Raw genomic sequence first — 21,426 nt, forward strand, 5'->3', positions numbered from 1 at the left:
ACTTGCTCACCTTCCAGTTACAGATGTCTTAACTGTTCCATTGTATACTTTTTGTAGATATTATATAAGTATTATTACTGTAGGTACTGTATTATACAAATTATTCTATGCAATTTAACAAGCTGTCCTATTTCCTTGCGTAAGCTTTTATAGTTATCCTGTGCTATTCATTTAAACGTTCACACAATGGATCTCATAGAACATTTTTTGATATAACCAACATTTCATTCCATCTTTAGATTTGTGTGTATTTTTATTTGGTTAAGGGGTTGGTTGTTGGCATTAGAAGAATTTCAGAAACTGTTTGCCAAAGGCTTAAGTCTCATCAGGGGAAGTAATCAGATGTGTTTTGTATAGGTCATAAATGCATAAATACACCTGTAGGGGTGTGCCAATCTTGCTGTAGTTGTTTTTCATCCATATATTGTGTCATCAATGTTGGGTAAGCAGTAGTGAGGCCAGAATAAAAGAAGTAAAGGACCGTGTATTGATTGGGCTATATATTGAGTCCACGCTTTGGTTTCTTCCTTTTGGACTAATAACACTTAATAGCATAAATAGCTAAATAGTATCCACTCATCTCGAGACTGTTGTGGGCTAGACACCCATGTTGATCTCTCATCTCAAGTTAAGTTGTCTTCTTAACAATACAAATCAAAGTAATAAGGTGGCAATTGCCAATGACATTAGGACGGGGATGCTCTATATTTAGGTTATTTCTTCGCTGTTAGCCAACATGACTGGAAGAACGCAAAATAATCATATGCATGTAAGTTGCAGTTCCTTCTCTCTCTGAGATGTTATTTGACTGGAGATGACCATAAATTCAATACAGTAAGATATACAGAAAAATTTAAAGGACTTCATGACAGATGAGAGTGATGGGCAGCGGAGTGGTATGTCTCTGAAGTCTATGTGTGTGCATGCAAGTCAAGTGTGATACAGCTACACCACGCAGCAGGGCAGATCGAAGATACACACTCCAATCACAGTGTTCTATATTGATTTCAGCTAAAATGGAATTACAGATGTGCTGGATCCAATTTCATTTAAAAGCTATTTTTTCTGAACTTGGATTTCTCTAAAAATAGTCAGATGATAGTCATAGTCCACAAATTGTCCAAAGTTGTAATGATATTTGTGTTTTACAATGAGTTGGCACACCTCAAATTTCCTGAGCCACACCATTGAAGGAAATGGTTGGCTAAGTTGTACAGTGGAGGTTGTACATAGACATGTTATAAAGCTACCTGATTAGGATGCCTGGTGCATTATAGGCTTCATACAACTACCAAAACCACCAGAGATCTTTATTTTATGAACATAAATAGCTAATACCACTAGTTTAAGTGGGTTTTTATCTCTTGTCTCACATTAGTCATAGATATATTTAGGTATATGTGTTAAATTCCAATTCAGTAGTTTTACAGTTTTACCCTTTAGAAGATAATTTGAGATGATATTGTCAAGATGAATTGCAAATATCCTGCGCATACAGTTCAATTTATCACCCTTGTATCTCTTCAGTATTGTTATTGCATAGTAATAGTAAAGTGCTGCTAGTAAGACTGGGATGTTAGTTTTTTACTCCAACCACATATGATAGATACTTATATTTATGGTTCACTCTCTCAGGCTTCTGAAATTCACAATGTTCTACCAGTAATTTGGTTAGGAACAAATAGTACATTGCATTGTTTCCTGGCTTGTCTTTACAAGAGAAATTAATGTTAGACCCCAGTGCGTCCATGCCAACAATGCCATACCCTTTTATATTTGGCTAATTTTCTTAATCTATGTATTTACATTATTATGATAAGGACAATTACTTTTTCTCAACTTGATTTCTTGCATGGAGTTCAGCCTTCCTAAACCAAGAGGCCTTTTTTCAAGCCACTTAACAGCCAAATCACAGACAGTGTGGACATGTATGGAATGTTGTGCAGGAGCATGTTGGCAACATGCAATGGGGGGTATCATTATATGCCCTTAAGATATAGGTTGGATTGTCAGACACAAAAGAAGTCACATTATTTAAATCAACCTTGTAATCCTGTAAGCATTTTGTGACACCATCTGCAAATGAGGAGTGATTCATGGCAGTAGGGTATACTGTTTCAGCATGGAGCTTTTCAAGTGAATGATGGATTTCTCTGCAGAATAAATACAATATGTAAAACATAATGGTCTTACCAACCTGGTGATCAGTCTGTGACTATGGATGTAATGTCAGGTGTTTGGATAGGTTCTTTTCATTTGTTTTTATGCAAATTGAAGGATGACCATAGAAGAAAACTCTATCAAAGTGGACTGACTGATGTAATTTACCCACTGTTTAGATGCTTGTTCAAAAATGAATGGAATTTGGCATTATCCACTTTTTCAAGAGGAGTTTGTTTCAATTAGGATAAATTTTTATCCTCCAACATGATAGACAGGTGTAAATTTCTGACATTACCAAAATTTGTCATGTGACTCCTTTGCTTTCCTCCTCCCAGTGGGTTTTTCTAAGAATGTCACAATTAGCCATTAATTGCGTAATTAGTCAGGTGACTGTGATTGTTTAAACACTACTGATAATTGAATGCCTGCAGTGACACCTAGAGGATAAAGATTGAAAGACAGGTTTAAATCCCTGCAGGTCACCAGGTCGAGAGAAAAATGAGGGCTCTAAATATGTCCTTTCATCTCAAACGAAATACGTCATTAGTAATATTAATTCCTATCTGAATCACAATTATGTGTAATTGTGATGTGTATTATGTATGTTGCAGACTAAGGTGTTGGACATTAGAGAAAACTGAAATATTTAGTGTCTTCATATTTTAGGCATTTATCTTCATTTCTGATGATGTTGTAATGTTGTAAATGTCAGAAGGGTACATTTTGTGTGTATAATGATTTATTACAAACATCACAAGCTGGCCAATCATGGCTTGATTTACAACATGCTATGTCTGTACCTGATTGGCCATTATAACAAGGCTTCACATTCATATGACCACATCATCTTAATCTACAGGTTAATGAACATATTCCTTGTTCTAGGGTTATTGCTGTGCTACAGATGACCAGATCCTGGGGACGTATTCATGTTCATACAATAGTAGTACATATAGTCTTATTATAAAATAATATTAGGCTTTGTGATTATTGGATTGTTTTCTTTTCATTCTGAGTAAGCTCAGAATTAGTGAACTTGTATTGGGATACACCAAAGCGGTATTTACTTGCAGATTTCTGTACATCAGTATTAACCTGAAGCTAATGATGTTTCATTTTCGTTGTCATCATTGGATTTCAGACTTGTCTCCAGTTATGCATATGTATCTGTTTTCAAAGTGAGTTTGGTCAAAAAAATTATGTACCTGTGAATTGATTTAAAATGGTGCTTTCCAGTTCATTTGTTTTGTGTACATATCTTCACTGTTGACAGTTTGTGATAGAAATGCATCAACTGTTTTTGTTAAAAATGCAATTTTTTTTTTTTTTTTTGCATTGGGATTTTTTTTTTTTTTGGCTACACTAAGCTGTCGAGCAGCTTCTATAGAAACCATGGTTGTAACATGCACGCTCCACCCTTACCTGAAATGACCTCAGTTGTACAATTTGAATACTTTTTAGTGTGATTTTTAATGCTTTTTTCAATCACAGCTATGTGCCTTTGGTGTACAGTACCACTTGCAGTCTTACACCTGTCTATTGCCTCTATCTTGTACTTGGTGATCATATTCAGGTGTGGGAAGACTGTTGACTCAGAGTCAACTGGAAGTTTCTGCAAGTACATCTGATCAAGAATCCTTTGCGGTAGCAACCTCCTGTATGGCATTTAACTGCATTATGTACCTCCAGATCAGTTCTCCATCTACAGACCCCTGAACACAACAGACATAGAAAATCTTCTTAAATTAGCATCTCAACCTTTTATATTACAGTTTTTAGAGTAAAGTGGTTCCATGCATGCTGGTACATTTTGGGAATCATTATTCATTACAATATGATTCTGGAGTTGCAAAAGTAGCAATTAGCACATACAAATGTATGCAATGTGTAAATACCTTGTTAGATATTTTTTACCTAAATTTCTTGGATGGCCTGGATGGCGGGGTGCTGTGATAAATGTGTGCATAATAACCTGAATTTCAGTTGTTGCTGTAGTCTGGTGTATTACCAGAATTGCTCTCTGGAAATGAAAGCCCCCTTAAACAATATGAAACAATATGAATACAGAATACAGACTGCTTGATTGCTGAAAGTGTCTTCCTGTTTTTCATCTCAAAATGTTTATCTCTTGAATTCTTCCTGATATTTGTTTTGTGTCTTAAGAGATAAGTCCTTAGTTATCAAACTCAGACTCTGCCTGTGAACCTCAGTTAGTGCAGGAAAAGGAATGAATTAGTACAACCCCATTGAGAATATTTTAATAGCTATTTTATTTAAATCAAATTCAATAAAAACATTTCAATGATAAGCGAGTCAGTTCTTTAAGCAAAACTGATGTGAAAAAATGTGTGTGCCCGTCTGAATGTTGTTTCAAAGCAAATTCAGATTGAAATGAAGTTTGAAAACCGATTTACAATGTTCTCCCTCATTACTTTTGTTTTTAGGAGATTAACAGTACCTTCCCTTCAGGATTTTTTTTGTGTCTCATGTCTCTTAGACTTCAATGATTTATTGCAGGATTATTTGGGTGACTTATGTCAGTTGCTACATAGCTTATTATACATTTTTCTCTCCCATGTGATCTGGATGTCAGATTTTGAGAGGATTCTCTCTATACACTGATATCCCCAGAAATAAAACAAGTGTTAGTGTAAAGGGAATCTCTGCCTTAATAGTACATTAAGATAGCCGGCAATGGAAAATGCCATTACAGACATTTTTCAGATAACCAGTTCATTACTTTTATAATTGTAAATGTGAAATGCACAGCATAAATCCTGTACTGTGTATAAACAATAGTGGGTGGACTTTCTAAGGAAGACTTTAGTAATGAAATGACCATTTCAGGTGGAGTTTGTGATTTCTCCTTGGAGGTCACATAGTTTGATCATGGCTCACACTTCTCTCTTTCATTAGAGAGAATCACCAGTGTGTTGCGCATTGAAAGCTTGGAAGTCCTCAGGGATGGTGTCTGTGGAGAGACATTGAACAGGAGATCATGCCTCAGCTTTGGATCAACATTAAAATGCACAGTACTGTATCCCCCCAGTCACGAATTTGTAGTCCTCCAAGCTTAGACAAAAAGTCTTGAAAATGATTCATTTCTGAAATATTAACAAGTCTAACATCCATATACGAGAGGACAGCATTGCTGTACGTTACCTCCCACAACAGCACACATTTTTCAAATTGCTATTTTTATGGAACGGGATAAACTTTTCCATTCTGAAAGGGGAACCATTTAGCGACCAGGCTATAGCTTGAACAAAACCCCACAGATGACTGACACCTCTTACCATTACAGCGGTACTTGAGGTTGGACCAGATGATGTTTTCCTGAGAGAAGCAGAACACTCCCAACCGTCCTCCCCTCATGGTGGTGTCAATAGTCACACCAGAATCAGCCACCAGTTCTGTACCTTCATAGAATCGGGCTCTGTCCAAAACAACACAAACATTTTCAGACAGAATATTGTTGAAAGTCTCTTTTTAAGAGAACTTTGTTTCTGCTGACCATTAACCTCAGTCAGCAATATCTGCTGGGTCCAGGGGCCCTGCAACCAGAACCTGAACTCTTAGGTCCAAATCAGTCACCTGGTTAGCACATGATGCTGCTTCTTTTTCCTATCTCTTCAGCATGAATAATATGGTAGCCCGAGCTGTGGTTCTTTCCATCTTACCGTATGTATCCAACCTGGGGCCTGTGCTGGAGGTACCACCGATAGGAGACCTTGTCCTTCCAGCCCACGTTCCTCGGGTCCTTCCACAGCAGCCGCACCTGGTCAGTGGTGTCTCCCGTGTGCCAGAGGGAGTTCCTCAGGTGCTCCCCAGGGCCAGTCTGTGACTTCACTGCCTGCGGAGGGCAGAGGAATAAGGAAGAAGGTTGCTTTTATCTTCATATGTTGCATTTTCCCCTCTGATTGGCATTAATGTGACATGCCAGTCACAAGAAGTGTGCTTTTTCTGATCAGATTAAAGTGACATCAGATTGATCAACTTTCATTTACCCCATGAAAATGTAAGTACTTTATGTGCTTTTATTAGCCTTAAAATGATCTGAGAATCCAATTTCGTAGTGCTGAGGACTGTCATGTTCAACAGACCTTTTCAAGATCTGGGTCAGATGTGATTAAAGATCAGTGATCATGATGGACTTTTAAATTTGGGCTGTTAATTATTGGAATTAGATCAACTTACAGACTTGTCATACCCTGGGGAAACTGCAGAGAATTAGCACTGCTGGCTCTACTTTCTACTGCCAGCAGTCTGAAGTTGCACTAACTTTTAATAAGCAGGGCTCGGGACCGGACTTTACCTTGAGCTGGATCCCGGGCTCAGCCACGGCTCTGAAGGGCGTGGCCTGCCAGTAAGTCTGCTCCGTCTGCTTCCACATCACCACGTAGAAGCTGGACGAGTCTTGGTAGCCGAAGATGAAGCCGGCGTAGTCGTCGTCTGTCACTGTGTTCACGTGGAAGGTGCCCTCAAAGTCCACCCCGCTGAAGGCTGTGTAACCTGGACACCATCGCAGCGTTTGATCAGATGACAGCCACCGCTCCGGCCACCAACACAGGCAAGAGGGCTGTGATGGTGGTCTAAAAACGGTTGCCTGGCAATACCATCTTCATCAAATCTAACAGTCACCTAACAGAATGTGATGTTAGATTGCTCTTACCAACAGCAAGTCCAGGATCACTGTTCATTGTCTGCACAATCTCCATGCCCTGATGGGAGATACGGATAGAGTATTACTCACCCAATATAATGTGGCTGGCTGGCATCATAAAACACATTCAGCATGCTTCAAAGTTTCACTTAATATTGGGGTGACAGTGTAGGATTTTGGTAAGGAGCAGGGCTTTAACCAAAAGGTTGCTGGTTCAATTCCCTGCTGGGGAACTGCTGCTGTACCCTTGGGAAAGGTACCTAGTCCACAATTGCTTCAGTAAATATACAGCTGTATAAATGGGTGAAATTGTGACCTATTTAAGTTGCTCTTGATTATAGCATGGCAAAATGACAATAATGTAATGTAAAATTGCATACTGGAATTTCCATGTACTTTTTCTAGTCAGAATGCTGGTGGGTCACCTGATTAAGAACCACCCAGTTGGGGTCGATCTGAGCATCGCCCTCAGGGTCCAGCACCACAGTCTGGTAGGCCCTGAAGTCAGTCAGGGTGATCTCGGCGTTCTCAGGGCAGTTGTCGATCCTGTCGATCACCTTGTCTTGGTCAAAATCTGATTCGCAGATGTCTCCCACTCCGTCACCTGATCAAAAACAGGTAAGGCCAAGCCCGCAAAGTGAGACATGACCTCATGTCAGAAATGCAACATGTTAACCCAGATGTATTTAAAAATGACAGTTCAGCAGTTAAGTAAGAAATGCAGTTCTGCATACAACTCTGAAATGTGTCTCTGCTCCTTCGAGACTACTTCCCATTGCATTTGCTGTGTTCGAGAGAAACAGAGGGAGGAGTTTTGTCAGCCTGTATCAGTGACTCTTCTGGCCTTGAGGCCTGTTGATCAGGTTACAACCTGATCACTTGATTTCACTTTATTCTTTTCTGTTGGCAGACTTGTGAGGGTGAGCCTAAAGAAGTTGTTTGTTTTGTTTCAGCCTTTTGGCTGCTGTTCAATAAATTCCAGTCTGCAGACTGGAAAGCTTCATTTCCAGCCTCCCGTCTGATCACTCCTGAGCCAGACCGTGTCTATAGCGTGTGACAGCATGTTAAGAAAGCAAATAGCTGTTATCACTTTGTATTATTATTACATTATCATGTACAGTAACTTAACATACTGAATTGCACATCTCTTGGTCATGTTGTGTATGTTTGCTGATCAGGTGCTTTCTCAGTTATATTCGATATGTTTGCTGATAATTTGCTCATCTTAATAGACCAAATGAATATTTGTATGGCCCAAGGATCAGGGTTTTGGTTAATTTTATCCAACTGAAGTGGCGCCCATGAACCTGATTGCCTTGTCTACAGAATGTTGGATTAAGGTACAAGTTTATGTGGTTCTGAGATCATCACATCGGATACCATTCTCATCGAGCTGGTCAGGGTTGGGCACCAGCCTGCAGTTGTCTGGTCCAGGTGGGAGGAAGTCTGGAATGTTGTCATTGTCATCATCATCATCACATTCGTCCCCGATGCCGTCTTTATCTGTGTCCAGCTGTGAGCTGTTGATGACGTTGGGACAGTTGTCCTTTGAGTCCTGGTGCCCGTCACCATCACTGTGACAGACCAAAAAATACAAAAATGATGCAATGGTTCCCTGTTAGCTTTGCATTCCACTTGGTATTTCAGAATGCAGCGTTTCTTTTCTAAAGTGAACTTAATGAATCCATACAGTGATTCCTGTTAGTATTACCTGTCTTGATTTGTGTCACAGGAGTCTCCAACAAGATCATTGTCAATATCTGACTAAAATGGGGAAAGGGAGATTCCAGTTAAAAACATGATTAGGAACATTTGAAACAATTCTGTACTGTAGTTCAGTAGCAGCTTGACATTACACTGCCCAGTAGATGTGTCATGACATTAGCGGGGCCACTGCTGTTTCACAAAGTGTGTTATGCAGTTCGTACATTCAACATTGCACAGCGCAGCATCAGCATGGAGGTTTGGGCCATTGAGAAACAGTCTTACCTGGTTGGGGTTGGGAATGTCGGGGCAGCTGTCACAAGCATCCCCGACTCCATCACCATCTCTGTCCAGCTGGTCACGGTTGGGAACCCTCTGGCAGTTGTCCAGGAAGTTCTTCAGGCCTGAAGGTAGATGGAAATTAGGGCAGTTACAGACAGGGTCATTCCTTTAACATCCCACATAATCCGGCAGTAGTAACTCTATAGATCCTGCTCAGAACACATGTACTCTGCGTGTGGTTAGCTCTTGAATGTGGGTCAGTCAGGTAAAGTTAAAGCCTCCAGGAAAGAAGAAAAGTCCTTGAAACCAGACCTACAAATATTGATGCAATGATACTTCACAGAAGAAGTCAGTTATTAAAATGTGATTATAGCCTTGAATATCTTTTGGTTAAAATATTTGGTGTCAATAGTCACACCAGAATCAGCCACCAGTTCTGTACCTTCATAGAATCGGGCTCTGTCCAAAACAACACAAACATTTTCAGACTATATATTTTTGACAGTCTCTTTTTAAAGAGAGCTTTGTTTCTACTGACCATTATCCTCAGTCAGCAATATCTGCTGGGTCCGGGGGCCCTGAAACCAGAACCTGAACTCTTAGGTCCAAATCAGTCACCTGGTTAGCACATGAAAAGCCTCCAGGAAAGAAGAAAAGTCCTTGAAACCAGACCTACAAATATTGATGCAATGATACTTCACAGAAGAAGTCAGTTATTAAAATGTGATTATAGCCTTGAATATCTTTTGGTTAAAATATTTAATGAATCTAATGGAAGTTGTAAGGAAAAACACTGAACTTCACACATGTGAGGCGAATGTCATTGCGTCTATGTGGTTTTATTATGCTACCACAAGGTGGCGCTGCTATCCACAATGCCCCTGTGAAATGTTTACATAGAAGTTATTTTTCATTCACTTTTAAACATTTGGCTCCAGCTCATATTAAGAATAAATAGCTTTGAAAAGGGAGAGTGGATCCTGACAGATTCCCTTATGTGTCTGTAAGGATTATTTTTTCATTAAAATTCTGTCAAATACAGAAATAAATTTGATTTTTTTCTATAACAATGATTAATCAAATGGTTAATATTATTGGTGAATTAGCGGATATGCTCATCCAGAGGAACTTGCAGGACATACATATCGCCCATTTATACAGCTGTATATTTACTGAAACAATTCAGGGTAATAATCTTGCTTAAAGGTACAGTGGTAGTGCTCCTGCCCCACATGAGAATTAAACCTGCAACCTTTTGATTACAGTACATGTCCATCCCTTTATCACAAGGCAAATGTGTTTTGAGCCACAGACAGATTTTGGTTTTTCAAGTTACGTACTAAAGATTCAAAATGTAATGAATCTAACCTATCTGTACAACTAACTGCCTAAAACTATCGAATCCACTATTGAGTCACTCTGGATAAGAGGTCTGCCGAATGAATAAATATGAATGTAAATGTGAACTCCTTTGAATTAGTTTCAGAAAACAGTAAAAAGAACTTATAAACATTGTCACAGACACTATCTGTTCATTTTTTTTTCCAAAAATGGGAGCGTATTCTAAGGCTTTTTTAACTTTGTGGCTTTATATTTCAAGCTTTACTCCCCACTGTTGGTTTTCCTCTTCAATTTAATTGGAAAGAACTCATTTCAAAAATACACAGACTGTTGGAGTATTTTAAACGGGCTCCACATCATTAATCACCACTACTGAAAACAAATGGAGTCACTCAGAACAGGATGGATACCACTTTTTAGCCAAAAGGGCTAGGTAATGTAAACTGTGGAGTGGACATATGGCCTTTGAGAGGTTTTCTCTCAGCATGACAGAGTGTTGGAAGAGTCATTTCCTCTAACTGATCCAGGATAAAGTACCACCAAAAGAGACTCAGACTCTAGCATCTGTTATTAAAATCTCTAAAAACCATCTACTGCAGTAGTGCAGCTGAGAACCATGTGTGGGTGTGCTACATTATTCTACTCTTTTTCCTATTATAGACAAAAAGTCTACATTTACCTGCAACTGTGGTGTTTTTGTCAGGGAAGTGAACTTACCCTGTTGAGCCTTTGAATGAGGAGCTTTTCTTGTATCCCACAATAAAATTCAAGTATATAAATAGACCTTTTTTAAAACATCTCAATTATGCAGCTAAATCTTCCCCAATATGGAGTCTGTTAAGCTCTCAAATAATGTAGCTAGTCTAAATAGTTGACATGTAAACAGTAAACATCCATCAACAATAAGTGAAGCTCTTCATTCTTGAGGAGAAATAGCTTTGGCTGCTTATGCTTTAATGTTAAGAGGTGGCTTTCAGAGGTGTTGACAGGGGAACCATGTGCTGTTTTCAGTGTTCAAGACTCCATTGAGTTGGTCCTAACCCTGCTCTTCACTGTGTGAGGAGAAGCTGTGGTGTGAAATTTGTTTCCTCACCATCCCCATCCATGTCATCATCGCAGGCGTCCCCTTTGCCGTCACCGTCCGTGTCCCGCTGGTCCGGGTTCACCACCATGCGGCAGTTGTCACAGGCGTCGCCATGGCTGTCCTTGTCACTGTTGGCTTGATCCACGTTCGGCTTGAGCCAGCAGTTGTCCTGTGCAGTGGAGAGGTAGGAACCCGGGTTACAGCATGCTGGGTTTGAAATCATTGCTGGCGGGGCAGCTATGAGTGGGGTGGGTTCTGCCTTTAATAAGTTGTGGGTGGCAGTGTAGCACAGTGACAGAAGAGCAGGGCTTATAACCAAAGGTTGCTGGTTTGATTCCCTGTCAGGGGGTTGCTATACCCTTGGGCAAGTTACTTAACCCACAGCCACTTCAGTAAATATCCAGCTGTGTCAATGGATAACAAATCTGTGTAAGTCCCTCTGGGTAAGAGCGTCTGCTAAATGACATTAATGTAATGTAATACCTGCTCATTCAGAATGCCGTCCCCATCTGCGTCCTCATCACATGCGTCTCCTTTCCCGTCCTTGTCCGCGTCTTCTTGCCCCGAATTCGGGACATAGACACAATTGTCCTGAAGGGGGATGGAAAGGTTAGTGCTCTGTGTCAAAAATTCTGAAATCAATCTTCTGTCACACAAGTTACTGATTGAATGCATTTCACACGGAATTATGTCTGGTTACCTTTTTGCAGTTTGGATCTTTGCATCTGAGTTTCTCGTCAGGATACCCGTCAATGTCTGTGTCTTTGCCACACAGATAGCCATTTCCTGCCCAGCCAATGCCACACTGAAACATAGAGACACATGTGTGATGACAATGGACGGCATCAAATCTGCTGTTAGGTTAGTTTCTGTTACAGACCTCTTGGTCTTCCAAGAAGATGACAGCTCCACTCAAATCCAGGTACTTAAGATTCAGCTGAGTGACAAATATTTACTCTCCACAGTTGCCTGAATTAATAAACTGAGTGTAGGAAAGGCCAGCCTAGCTGCCTGTCCCAGCACAGAATTTAATTATGTGAGTTGTCAGGCTTGAAGGACAAAATCAAATGAAGGGGCACCTGGAAGGGCTCTTCATACAGTAAGCAGGGACCCCAGGGCAGTGCAATCCTCTCATTCTATGCATGGCACTTCGTTGCAGGTCCTGCACTGTTGCAGCAGGTGACCTGAGCAGGCTCTCACCATGCAGCTGATGCTGCCGTCCCTCTCCACCTTGCACTCCGCATTGACGTCACACGGGTTCAGCAGGCTGTTCCCGCAGCTCCTCTCTGGCTTGCAGCCCTTCACCTGGTCGCCCACGTAGCCCTCCTTGCAGCTGCCGCAGTGGTACGAGCCCTGGGGAGATGATGCAGTGTGAGAGAAACCCAGTCCACACCTTGTAGTCTTCAAGACCCCAGAAACAATACCGGCTGGACCTTTGACTCGCTCAACCCTAGCCATGCATTAAGGACATCCATTAATTAGGCCTCTCAGATTGATCTCACGCACACAAACGCACGGGAATGGATGTGCACACATACATATAGTCATGCATCCTTCTTTATTTTTCTTGTATTTGGCAAATGTTATTCTCTGCTTGTCTCTGGTTGAACATGTTATCGTGAGTCATCTGAATAAAGGGCCATTTTCTTACCACAGAGTTGTGACAGATAGAATTAGGTGTGCAGCCTCCGTTATCTGGTCTTTTGCACTCATCCACATCATCGCATGTCTGCAGACAACATGGAAACGAATGAGAAAAAAAAACTTAGATTCTCAAAACAATCAAAAACAGCCAGAAACCCAAATAAAACACTTGAGTGGAGTGGTATCTTTCAGCATTTAAAATCCACAATCACATGAAATATAGTTCTTACCTTTACTCTTTATTAAATAAAGTGGCAAGTGTGAAAGTGTTGTGTATGTTTTATCTACTACCAAACAACTCAAGCAAGTATTTTTATCAATGAGACTTGAAAAGTCACTCAATTTAACAGGGAACCACTTCATTCATTTGGTAAACCATCGACCATTTCAATGAAATGCTGAAAATAATATGAGAAAGACTTGGTACAGTACATACTGTGTGATGGATGGACACTCTAACACTGCTGCTCACTTACTTACCTGCTTGTGTGTCTGTGCGTAGGTGATGCCCACTCCCTCCAGGATCTGACCAGTGTAGCCAAGCGGGCAGGCTTCGCACCGGAAGCCAGGGGCCGTGTTGACACACTGCACTCCGGGGAAGCAGGGGTTAAACTGACACTGAAAGCACAGGGTACCGGCGTGTCACCTCACAGACAACCAGAACAGATGCACAGAGCTCAGGGTGGAATTTTAATCCAAGCAGGATTCCAACTTCCCTGGGTCTCGACATCATACATTTCAAAAGTTCCTGAATGTACTGTGTGGCATTGCCAAGACAAAGCTGCCTGAGTGCTTTGTGTTGTATTGCATTACACTACAGTGCTGTAGATGCCACACTCCTGGAAATCCATTTCAATCAACTTTGGACTGAAATCATGTAAAATACATACCGTATGTAAACAGATTATAAGATTCATTCAGAATTGTAAAGGATTGATGATTATTCACGCATCATTTCTTTAGTTGAGGAGAAACTTAGTGGCGGATGAGAGGTCCCCAACATTATTCTTCAGCTTCAATCATCTTCCATTCACTTACATCACTCATCCCTAAATCACCATAATTGACACTTTATTTTTTATTCTTGAGTGCTGTTTGAGGACAAATAGTGCATAAAATACTAGAGCAATGCAATGTGATTTAGGAATACAGTGTGTAAACTATATCAACACTGATAAATTAATCTAATTTATAAGCATAGCATATCTTCAGCAGAAACACAGTACTCTGTTTTAGCATGCATTTCCAGTTGTTTGCAATAATTCAAATGAACATCCAGTACTGACACCTAATCAGTGTGTTTCTCAGGTGACAACTGAGTGATAGAGGGTGGAAATGAGAGCTGATTATGACTTTTTTTTTCAATGAAAATGATCCATTGCATTGGGCCCTCTTAGAGAGGTGAGGGGCAATGCGGTCAGTGAGTGTTACTGGGAAATATTTAGCTCACCTGAATTGTCTGAGTTCAACATGCCTTCTTGTGAGATGTTATGAGAGAATCTCATGGCGTCACTATGTAATCCCTTTGCTTGAGAAAGTTATGTGTTCTGTGTCAGGGTGCCTTGTTTAGGCAAGAGAGAACAGCATGCTAAAAATGTGCCTTCCAATGTCACAGTTGAAATAGTAATATTCTGGGCAAATTTCTTCACACACACGTGTACAACAAACTTGACCATAGATGCTTGAAAACAATTTTTATGTTCCCATATTTCATTCAAGCACATACCTTATGTCAACATAAGTACAGAGTGAGCCACAAGTCATTATACATCTGTATATACAGTGGTATGTACAACTTCATTCTTGCCGAAAGGTTTTGAACAAGTTGGAGTGTCCGGTTTATGTCTGTAGCCACAAGATATCCTTTTTATATCATACTGTTTGTTTAAATTTTATTTGTTTAGTCAAATGTGTATGATAGTGCTGTGACTTGTCAGTCACCCTGTATTTGTGGCAAAAATTATGTTTTAACAGTTCTATAACTGAAATATAATCTACAATGTATGCCAAAAATAATCAAGTCTTTAAACACATACTGTGCATAAGCATCATGGTCTACATTTTACATTCATTTAGAAAACTTTCTAAATTATCATGTAAAGTATTTCAGTTTAGTTTAAACGGGATCATATTATGTCAACAAACAGCACAAGCCCTAGCATCACATGATTCATTCAGTGTCCTGACATTTACTAAATGCTGTGGAACCATCCTGAAAGAGAGGCTGAAAATCAGCTCTAACGCAGAGTCTGATTGGACCAAGGCCATTACCTCATCCACGTCGTCACAGCTGAACCCATCACCAGTGTACCCATCGGGACAGGGTCCGCATTCAACCCCGTCTGCTGTCTCGAAACACATGTCATCCCGGAAGCACACTCCAGGGCCACACCTCGGCTTGACAATCTCTGTGCCGCCCAGTCCTTTGAATACACCAAAATGGTCACACTTTAGGTGTATATCACAATGCTATCATTTCTATGATTAATAAGTTAATACGGATATTATTATCAATTTAACAAATAATAAATATTTTTAGTAAACACAATGCCCAAGAAAGAGAGAAACCCTATGACATAAAATACATATTGCCCTATGGAAGGTGTCCTGTCACAGATATGGATTAAGTGGCCAGAATAGAATGTCAGTGGTGTCATACCCAACATCACAGTTACACACTGTCGTTCCAGGGTTCTGGGTGTATGTACATACTGTCTGCTGGTAAATATATATGAAGTTATAATTAACATGGCTGTCTATTTCAAATATATTTCAAATATATTTAATCCACATCAGTGTTATATTATTTGAATTAATTGCATAATTATTGAACTGTTTACGAGATAAGTACTACTAACTGGAAAAAATACAGCTAAAATAAAAACCCATTGGTTTAAAATGAGCAAAATAATACAACATACTACAAAATAATATATAATTTTAACAATTTTTTTAATTTTAACAAGCAAAATTATAACAAAATGTTAAGGACAATTTGTTCAATAACTGTGTCTTACCACAGGCTTGACATTCTGAAATGGTATTTCTCAGGAAAGAAGTCTCTTTGACCTTTAACCAAAACAACACAAGGCATTTACAGATCAAGACCTGAATAAGATGAAAGTCTGCAAAAAATGAGATTACTGAATTCAAATAAAAGGGCTACCTGTTGGGTGAGGACATCTTTCAGTTCTGCAATGACTTTGGTGAGCTCAAGCATTTGATTGGACAGCTGCTTTGTATTGACACCTGTATGGAAATGTCCCATTAGCTAGAATAGGTCTCCCACATCATAGACAATAAGAATCTGTTCCTTATCAAGGGAAATAATTTCCTATCAAGGGATATGAAAAGGATACACAAGCCTCAAGATTAAGTTTCAAGTCACTTTACTATTCTAAAATATTTTATACAAAACACACAATCATGCTGGCAAACTTCAGGTAAATGTGATCAGAGAACCATATAAAGCATACGTAACCGCATGCAACAACCATATATCCATATAAATCTCTGACTGCATATTAGACAAAATACAGTAAAAGTTTTATGTTTTAGAAAGCCTTACCCAAAGCTTGCACTGAGTCACTCTGCTGAAAATAACAGTCTTGCAAGGAAGCAACATTTTCAAATGAATCGCCAATTACCAGCTTCAGTTCTTCCAGCTCATCCTGCCAAAACAAGTAAAGGACATATGACTGGTAGAAATATGGATCCTGGAGGCGCCATCAATCCAAACTGTGAAAAGTACTCTAATGACTTTCTGCTCCATAATGGCAACCATGGGGATCTCAATAGAAACAGATCCACTTGCCTGGATTTACTACTGCTCCTGACTACAGATAAATTATTGTCTAATGATTCAAGACAATTTGCACAAAATATGGAAGGTATGAGAATGATATATTGCTTCTCAGAAAATATATGCATATTAACTAAAATTCAGTTCCTTTGGGGCACAGATTTTGAGTTAATTTAGTAAACACTTCGGTGAACAATGATTCAACTGTAATGATTGATGTCTGGATTAATCTCGGTTTTCCATTATTCTGTCCACATTAAGGAGCTTATTTGGACCTCACAGCCATGATACCTACCTGCGTTTTTGTCTGCATGGACTTGAGCTCCACCACGGGGGGTCCGGCAGGCAGGCCTCGGAAGGCGGCGGGCAGGTCTGCGAGAGTCTCCACGAGCCGGCAGTCCACGTAGAGCTCCACACCGGAGGGGCCATGCTGCAGGCCCTTCAGCCGGAACATGACGGTGTGCCGACGCCCGTCCGCCAGCTGCACGTTGCTGAAGGTGACGGTGCTCATCCGCCCGTCGCTCCTCAGGTACCGCAGGGTCGCTGTCCCAAAGAAAGGGGGGCCTCCGCTAGTCAGTTATCTCCAGTCAGAGGGGTACCATCTCCAAAATGACAGTCACCACAGACCACCTGGGAACTACCTTTTTGTGTTAGAGTTCAGACTCTGGCCACCTTAGTGTATGCACCTATAGCAGAGCTGCTGTGAGTGGACACGAGAGACCATGTGTCACACCACAGAGCCATAACAAGAGTGTGAATAGTTCCTTTGATTGAGGACCATGGTCTTTTACTAATTGAGCTAATCAAACCCCTTACTCTGAGTTGCAGACAGCAAGGACCAAGGTTCAAAATCAAGAGCAGCCATCTTTAACACAGTTTCTAAGTAATTTCTCATATACTTACCTTAAAGTGAGAAATTAACCTTTTTCATTATGATTGGAAGACAGATCAAAATTTTATAGGTAAATTGAACAGAAGTGGACTTCATGAGTAACTGTAATAGTAGCATTCACGCCTGCATTGACTACCCCTACAGACAGATTGCTGCTGTGAATGGTAGTAGATCACAGAACTAGGTGAAAGAATGCAGACATGGTACACCTACCTCTGTTGAGCTTTCCCAGCACTGTGAACTCAAAATATTTGCCATTGTCCCTTGGATTATAAAGGCCAAATACAGTGGTGCCAGTCTTGGGCTGGAGTTTGAACGATGTGAGAATAAAAGCTTCATTCACAGACTGGGCTTTGAGTCCTCCCTGTAGCAGGTCTGGCAAACATTCCGGTGATGCAAGGAGATCATAGACTGCAAGGCAAAAGGTCCAGTGAGCACCAGTTCAAGTAAAGTTATCCAAAGATAAGTTAGTCTGGAGGACAAAGTAGGCAGCTTTCATATCGGAAGGGGTTACCTGGGTTTATCTGATTCTAAACCACTTTAATAACTGGACAATTACTGGATCTCACTAAACTCAAATGACATAATTATTACTTGAAAAACAACCTGAGAACTGAGAGAGAGATATCTATGAGACTACAGCAAATGGTTGCCTATTCATGTCTCCATAGAAACTTGCTGATTTTGTGAGTGACAGTGCAAGAATATTAGCTGTATATCATTATATGTATATGATGAATAAAAGGAACATGGAAAACAGTAGTTATAAATATTGTACATTAGTCTGAAAATTATACAAAACAAAAGGATGTAACTGAAATTATCCGTCAAATATTTTTGCACAGCTGACTATCATGAGCACACTTGAAAAACAGGGAAGGCACTCTGCAGCAAATTGGTAGCAAATGCTTCAGGAATTTGCCCTCTGCTGCCAACTTTCTAGTATCTGATCTCTTCCTTTGAATGAGAGGGATGCATTTTTGCTGTCATGATAAACTCGCTGAGTCTCCCAACATCGCTCCTTCAGCCCACAATTGTTCCAGCGTGCCTGAGAGTGGTATAGAGTGATGGTCTGAATGCTTGCAGTCAAACGTGACCAGGCCTTCAAACAAAGTGCCTCTGTCAAGCTTCCCACACTCCGTCTTACCTTTCTGAGCACTGAAGGGCAATTTGTTTAAGGTTTTACCGCAGCAATTGTTCTAGCATGCCCGGATGTCGCGTGGATGGATGTTACTCCAACAGATAGGGCACTGTTTGACAAAACGTGACTTGGCCCAAACACAAGTTCTCTCCCAAAAACAGTACATACACAATCACGCACCCAAAGCTTTGTTTAATTGTCTTGCTTTGACTGTGGTCAGTCAAGTCTGAGTCGTTTGCTTCTTAAGTCATTACTTGGAAATGTCTCTTTACACCCCCCTCCCCAACAAGATCCCTTTGTTTTGCCTTTTGATGTAGGGAGATGCATAGTTTGTCCAACAAGGAGTATATATCAAGAAATGTACATTGAAAACCTCACATCTAAAGAGACATTTTGGGTCTATAAAGAGAAATAAAACTCTTAAAATCATGTCCATTTAGCTCACAGAGGGAAAGAAATTGGGGGTCACTCTTGTTTCTTCTGTGATAAAATCACCAAACCTGGAAACTGGATGATATTCCACTACAAAACTAAAACACTTCATCAGTATGTGCCAGTGCTTACAGTATGTCTGAAGCTCATAACAACAGATGCTGGACCTCAAACCAACCACCACAGAAAATACCAGCAAAATATACAGAATGGTGATTTATTATTAACAAGGGAAACCAAATGAAAGGCTTGTTCTGATGCTTAACTTGCCGTGCACTCTGGCTGAAAGAAATAGTGGGTGTTTGTTTAGTGTGGCGGCTGCGTTATAGCATGCAAGCCATCACAGATTGCTTCCAAGTGTGGGTTTTTGCAGTGGCGTTTGAAGAAATCAAACCCAGGTGAAACACAGTGCCAGAGGGGCCACTAAAGTCATGGAAATGATCTGCATGTGCTTTGCCACATGAACTGTAAAAAAACACTCAGATCTGAATGAATCAGTACACCACAGCAATCTAACAATCTATAAATACAGAATGATAACATTGGTCAAATACACAGGCATATGTATTCATCTTAGCCAGTATAAGTATGCCAGTAGTAAAAGAATCCTTTATGTTTTCATTTGTGTTGGGTCCAGTACAATTCTTTTCAATATTATCAATCACCGTGTCTGTTATAGTCATCGCACACTTTTCTGCTGATGTACTGTAAAAGCAACCTGTGAGACTGAGATGGAGAGGGAGCTGAACCAAATGCCAGTGGTAAATCATTTCCTCTGGAGCAAGCAGAGTTCAGATTGAACCCAACTCCATTTTTACACAAAGAGGCTTGTCTCAGATCACATAAAGAAATTACGTGCAGGGTTATGATACAGACAGATTCTGGTTTTACACATCTATACACAATTTGATCAATTCTAATCATGTTGTGGTTGAACATGGATTTTGCCTTGAAATATCACATTTTAAGGAAATTAAATATATTTTATGAATTAAACTGTGACTGTTAACATAAGACTTTGTAGATGGACAAACAAGGAGGTGAGTGTTTGGTAGAATACAATATCAATGTGTGTAAAACCAATCACAATTAAAGGATCTACAGGAGAGCGGCAAGTGGGATTAATGTGAGATAAAGCAAATTTGCAATTACTCACCTGAGTTCTCGCCTTGTAGACTTAAACACAACTGTGACAACACTTGCAAGAGGAAGAGCAGCCTTGTCCAAGGACCCATTGTCTTAACTTTCACTCTTATAGCAACTCTTATAGTCCAGTATCAGTGCTCCTCTGTGGCACAGCTGCAGTGAATTAAATGCTCCCGGTATCTGACTGGCTTATAAAAGGCAAGAGCCTAGACGGTCATAGCTTTAGAGTGAGGTGTCTCCTGGGGCGTCTGGGTACCGGACGGTTCAGTTTCCTTGTGAATGAGACCCGGAGTGGTGACGGAGAGAGGGTTTAAGCACTATGGATGGCCCCACACCGAGAAGGTGTGACCAAGCACTGCCAGCCTATTGGCTCCTGGGAGCCATGTGTGGGATCCTTTACTTTTTTCATGTCTTTCCTCTTTCCTTTCGATTGTGTAAACCCTGTGAACTGTATATCCACAGCTTGTTCAGTTTTACAGTTACACATAAATCTTTTAATGGCTGACCTATTATGCAGTGTATCTTTTTTTGTATCTTGATATCCAACTGAGTATTCATGCAGCATTGAGGTCTATGCATACTGTGTTTAAAAGTAGGTGGCTCGGCACAAGTCTTGTAGAATCCTTTTAAATCAATTTCCAGTATGGCTCAGCATTACCCTCTTAGAGCACATAGGTTAATATTATACACTATTACACATACATTTTATATGTCACCACATTTCACAGTATTTTACCTTCAAGAGAAGGTTAGAATCAGAATCCTTGATGTGCCGAATATTTCTCTGTTACCATTGCCGCTCTTCTGAAAATCCACTGTCCAAAATCAAAAACACTCTTCCACACAGCTTGTGACCCAAGCTCCCCTGAGAGATGAGGCTATTAGCTGTGTTTAGACATCTTATTTATCATGCATACAGTAACATGTGGAAGTCTGATTCCACAAGGAATGTATGTCGGAATAAGTGCTGGAAAAACAAACATTTATCCAGTCTGTAATATTGCAAGAACAATGAACAATAGGGCCATCAAGGATTTTTGTAAATTGTTTTAATCAACTCCCTATGTACCTAAAGTGGCTAGCAATACCAGTTTTAATTACATTGAATTGTATCTACAGTTCCTGCATAGTT

General features: G+C 40.2%; 1 protein-coding gene across 1 annotated transcript; it reads right to left on the minus strand.

The window, feature by feature from the left end:
• Window positions 1-4,473: 4,473 nt before the first annotated feature.
• LOC118777540 (thrombospondin-4-B-like) lies at window positions 4,474-20,587 on the minus strand. The gene is made up of 22 exons (XM_036528575.1): window positions 20,305-20,587; window positions 17,789-17,986; window positions 16,979-17,226; window positions 16,450-16,552; window positions 16,048-16,130; window positions 15,899-15,950; window positions 15,153-15,304; window positions 13,362-13,499; window positions 12,889-12,966; window positions 12,438-12,590; window positions 11,938-12,042; window positions 11,721-11,828; window positions 11,247-11,406; window positions 8,816-8,934; window positions 8,538-8,590; window positions 8,207-8,400; window positions 7,252-7,430; window positions 6,836-6,884; window positions 6,479-6,675; window positions 5,844-6,016; window positions 5,460-5,599; window positions 4,474-5,134 (listed from the first exon to the last, which is right to left on the minus strand). The coding sequence occupies exons 1-22, from the start codon at window positions 20,381-20,383 to the stop codon at window positions 5,076-5,078; spliced, it is 2,820 nt and encodes a 939-aa protein (XP_036384468.1). The 5' UTR covers window positions 20,384-20,587; the 3' UTR covers window positions 4,474-5,075.
• Window positions 20,588-21,426: the final 839 nt, after the last annotated feature.

The sequence above is a fragment of the Megalops cyprinoides genome, chromosome 5, assembly GCF_013368585.1.
Source record: "Megalops cyprinoides isolate fMegCyp1 chromosome 5, fMegCyp1.pri, whole genome shotgun sequence".
Lineage (NCBI taxonomy): Eukaryota > Metazoa > Chordata > Actinopteri > Elopiformes > Megalopidae > Megalops > Megalops cyprinoides.

What these genes read in the sequence shown, in the direction of transcription:
- LOC118777540 (XM_036528575.1), bottom strand. Translation starts at nt 20,383, where the DNA reads ATGGGTCCTTGGACAAGGCTGCTCTTCCTCTTGCAAGTGTTGTCACAG. An exon ending in TCTACAAGGCGAGAACTCAG is followed by an intron (nt 17,987 to 20,304) that starts GTGAGTAATTGC and finishes TTTGCCTTGCAG; the next exon opens with TCTATGATCTCCTTGCATCA. An exon ending in TGTGACACAAATCAAGACAG is followed by an intron (nt 8,401 to 8,537) that starts GTAATACTAACA and finishes GGTCTGTCACAG; the next exon opens with TGATGGTGACGGGCACCAGG.